The 3175-nt window shown below is 38.7% G+C and overlaps 1 protein-coding gene across 1 annotated transcript in view; it reads left to right on the forward strand.

Moving 5' to 3' along the window:
* Positions 1–3175, forward strand: part of LOC103373143 (disintegrin and metalloproteinase domain-containing protein 11-like) — a 32504-nt gene that overhangs the window by 5191 nt on the left and 24138 nt on the right. Inside the window, exons 4-5 of the mRNA XM_008302962.1 lie at positions 2735–2811; positions 3093–3159. Coding sequence (XP_008301184.1) covers positions 2735–2811; positions 3093–3159 — 144 coding nt within the window. The remainder of the gene's footprint in view (positions 1–2734; positions 2812–3092; positions 3160–3175) is intronic.

The raw sequence follows: 3175 nt of genomic DNA on the forward strand, positions 1-3175 counted from the left end.
TCTCCTCTCTCCTCTGCGTACACTGCCTGCAGTTCAGACTTTTTGTCACGCGGCTGTTGGTTGACACTGAGTCACTACTGGCTTCTCGGTTACGTCGATGATTGCAGATAATTCAATTTATTTATTCCAGTTTTTTGGGGTTTTTTTGTGTTTTTTTAGTGAGACCTGTAGAATAAAGTGTTTTTGATGAATGCCTCGATTTTCCTGATGCAACGGAACATTATGGATTATTAGTTCAAAGCCATGGACCAGCTGAAAATACAAGAATGTTTTTTTTTTAAATTTGTTAACGAGATTGTTATTTTAAAAATTAGGTATGTAGAATAAATACATTTTGAAATATCATGATTTTAAACTTAAAGGTTATTGTTGGCTCTGCTTGTCACAGCTGAACACTTGAGGTCCTGCAGAAAGTTGAAGATCTGACAATTCTGTGTTTAATCTTGGTGCTGATAAATGGTGTAATCTCTTTTGTAAAGGTAACATGATTCTCCACTGACAGGGGGTCTGAAAAGCCACAAAAAGACATTATAAGTCGGTGGAATACTGTATTAACAATAGATAAAAAGAAAAATGTGACAATAATATCAAATACAGTTGAAACCAGAAATTTACATATGTTGTATAAAAAGACATAAAACCTTTTGTTTCTCACTGTGACATTAAATCAGACTAAACTTTTCCTGTTTTAGGTCAGTTAGAATTACCAAAATTATTTCTATTTGCTAAACGCCAGAATAATGAGAGAAAGAATTTTCTTTTACTTTCTTCAAAGTCAGAAGTTTACATACATTTCCTTAGTATTTGGTAGCTTTGCCTTTAAACTGTATGACTTGGGTCAAATGTTTTCCTTCCACAAGCTTCTCACAATAGTTTGATGAATTCTGGTCCATTCCTCCAACAGAACTGGTGGAACTGAGTCAGGTTTGTTGGCCGTCTTGCTCCACACACCTTTTCAGCTCTGCCCACAAACTTTATACAGGATTGAGATCAGAGCTTTGTGATGGCCACTACAAAACCTTGACTATGTTGTCCTTAAGCCTCTTTCTAACTAATTTGGCAGCATGTTTAGGGTCATTGTCCATTTGAAGACCCATTGGTGCCCAAGCTTTAGCTTCCTGTTTGATGTCTTGAGATGTTGCTTCAATATTTCCACATTAATGTTCTTTCCTCATGATGCCATCTATTTTGTGAAGTGCGCCAGTCCCTCCTGCAGCAAAACACCTGTGCTATGATGGCTGGACATTCCCGTGGTGTTTATACTTGTGTGTAATTGTTTGAACAGATGAATGTGGAACCTTCAGGCATCTGGAAACTGTACCCAAGGATGAACCAGACCTGTGGAGGTCCACAATTCTCTTCCTGATATCTTGGCTGATTTCGTCAGATTTTCCATGTTGTCACAAAAGGAAGCAGTGTGTCTGAGGTGTGCCTTAAAATACATCCACAGGTGTGCCTCCAGTGAACTCAGATGTTGTCAATTAACCAATCAAAAGCCTCCAAAGCCATGACATCATCATCTGGGCTTTCCCAAATAGTTTGAAGGCATAGTAGTCTCAGTGTATGTAAACTTATGACTTAGAAGAACGTAGCAAAGAATTCTCAAAAAAATTCTCTCTCTCATTATTCTGCCATTTAGCAAATAGAAAAAATGTTGGTAATCCTAACTGACCTAAAACAGGAAAATTTAGTCTGATTTAATGTCAGACAGTGAGAAAAAAAAGGTTTTATGTCTTTTTATACAGTGAATGTAAACTTGTGGTTTCAACTGTATCTGCAAAATAATGGTGATTTAATGATTTAATTATAGTGCAAAGAGTCAAACATCGTAGAAGAAGTTTTGTTGTTGTTAACATGAAAATTAATACTTTTCCCTCTGACTTTAACAGTTATTATCTGTAACTCAGTTATAAAATAACAGTAAAAACAGTTTACCATACTTCTAGCGTTGGTATATCAAATCAAATAATGACAAATATCTGTAAAATAATGCTACTTTTTGCTGCTTTTAGTACAGCAAATACCAAAATACTGTAATTTTACAGATTTTTGATGGATATTATTTGCACTTTTAGCACCTTTTTTACAGTTGCCATGGAAATGAATCCTTTTTTTAAATAATTTTACGATTTATTTTCTGTGCTTTAACTAAAATCTGTGAAATCACATGTCAGTTACAGTATTTTATGGCGACAGAGCTGCGATGAGCAGCGTTCCTCATCCTCCCTGAGACTGTAGTAGAAAATCTGTCGTCTGTATCACTGGAGGGAATCATTTCTGGACTCTGATGCGTTTTATTGTAAACCTGTGATTCACTGCAGCCTGCTTGGTCCAGACTGAGATCAGCGCTGCTGGCAGAGCGTTCAGTCTGCAGTAAATCTCCTCTCCGTCCTGCTGTCTCCTCACCTCACAGGAAAGTTTCCTCCTCCTCCTCCTCCTCCTCCTCCTCCCTCCCTTCTGTCAAACCTCCTTTTTCTGCATCCATCCATCCTGAACCTGCGGCTCTTAAACACCCATAACTCTGAGTCTTTTCCCTCCTGAATCCTGGCAGCCGATGTTGATCAATGACGACTTTATCAATCACGTTATCTCAGCTGCTTTCAGAGCTCTATTGATTCTGCTGAATTATTCATGAGACGTTTTCAGCATCCCTCTGTGGCTTTCACACACTGACACACTTGTGTTGTTGTCATTCATCACCTGTCTGTTGTTTTGTTTTGTTTTGTTTTTGCAGCCCGTCCACTTGGCTCAGAGCTGCTTCCAAGTCGAAGCCTTCGGACGCACCTTCACTCTGGACCTGGAGCTCAATCAGTCAGTATCTTTCTTTCTTTTTTAATTTTTTGTTGCGTGCTCGGATCAGTGGCTGCTCCTAATTTGCTGCAGCTGTTCTCATTAGCATTTCCCCGCACTTAAGCTAATGCACTTAGCGCCCCTATTATGTTACATGACAAGATGGGAAAACCAAATGTGGCTCACGCTGCTGGATGTTTATGAGGTTCCTTTGATTTTTGTTCAGCAAGACGTGGTTTAAAGCGTGTTTTTTTTTTTTCTGACTGCACATGATATTTATGGTTTCTCTGCTCCCTTTGCAGTCATCTCCTGTCTTCAGAATATGTGGAACGGCACTTTAACCAGGACGGCAGACCCCTGCAGTCTGTGGTAAGATCGCATTTGT

This window comes from Stegastes partitus, unplaced genomic scaffold (genome assembly GCF_000690725.1).
Source record: "Stegastes partitus isolate 25-593 unplaced genomic scaffold, Stegastes_partitus-1.0.2 Scaffold1913, whole genome shotgun sequence".
NCBI classification, from domain to species: Eukaryota; Metazoa; Chordata; class Actinopteri; family Pomacentridae; genus Stegastes; species Stegastes partitus.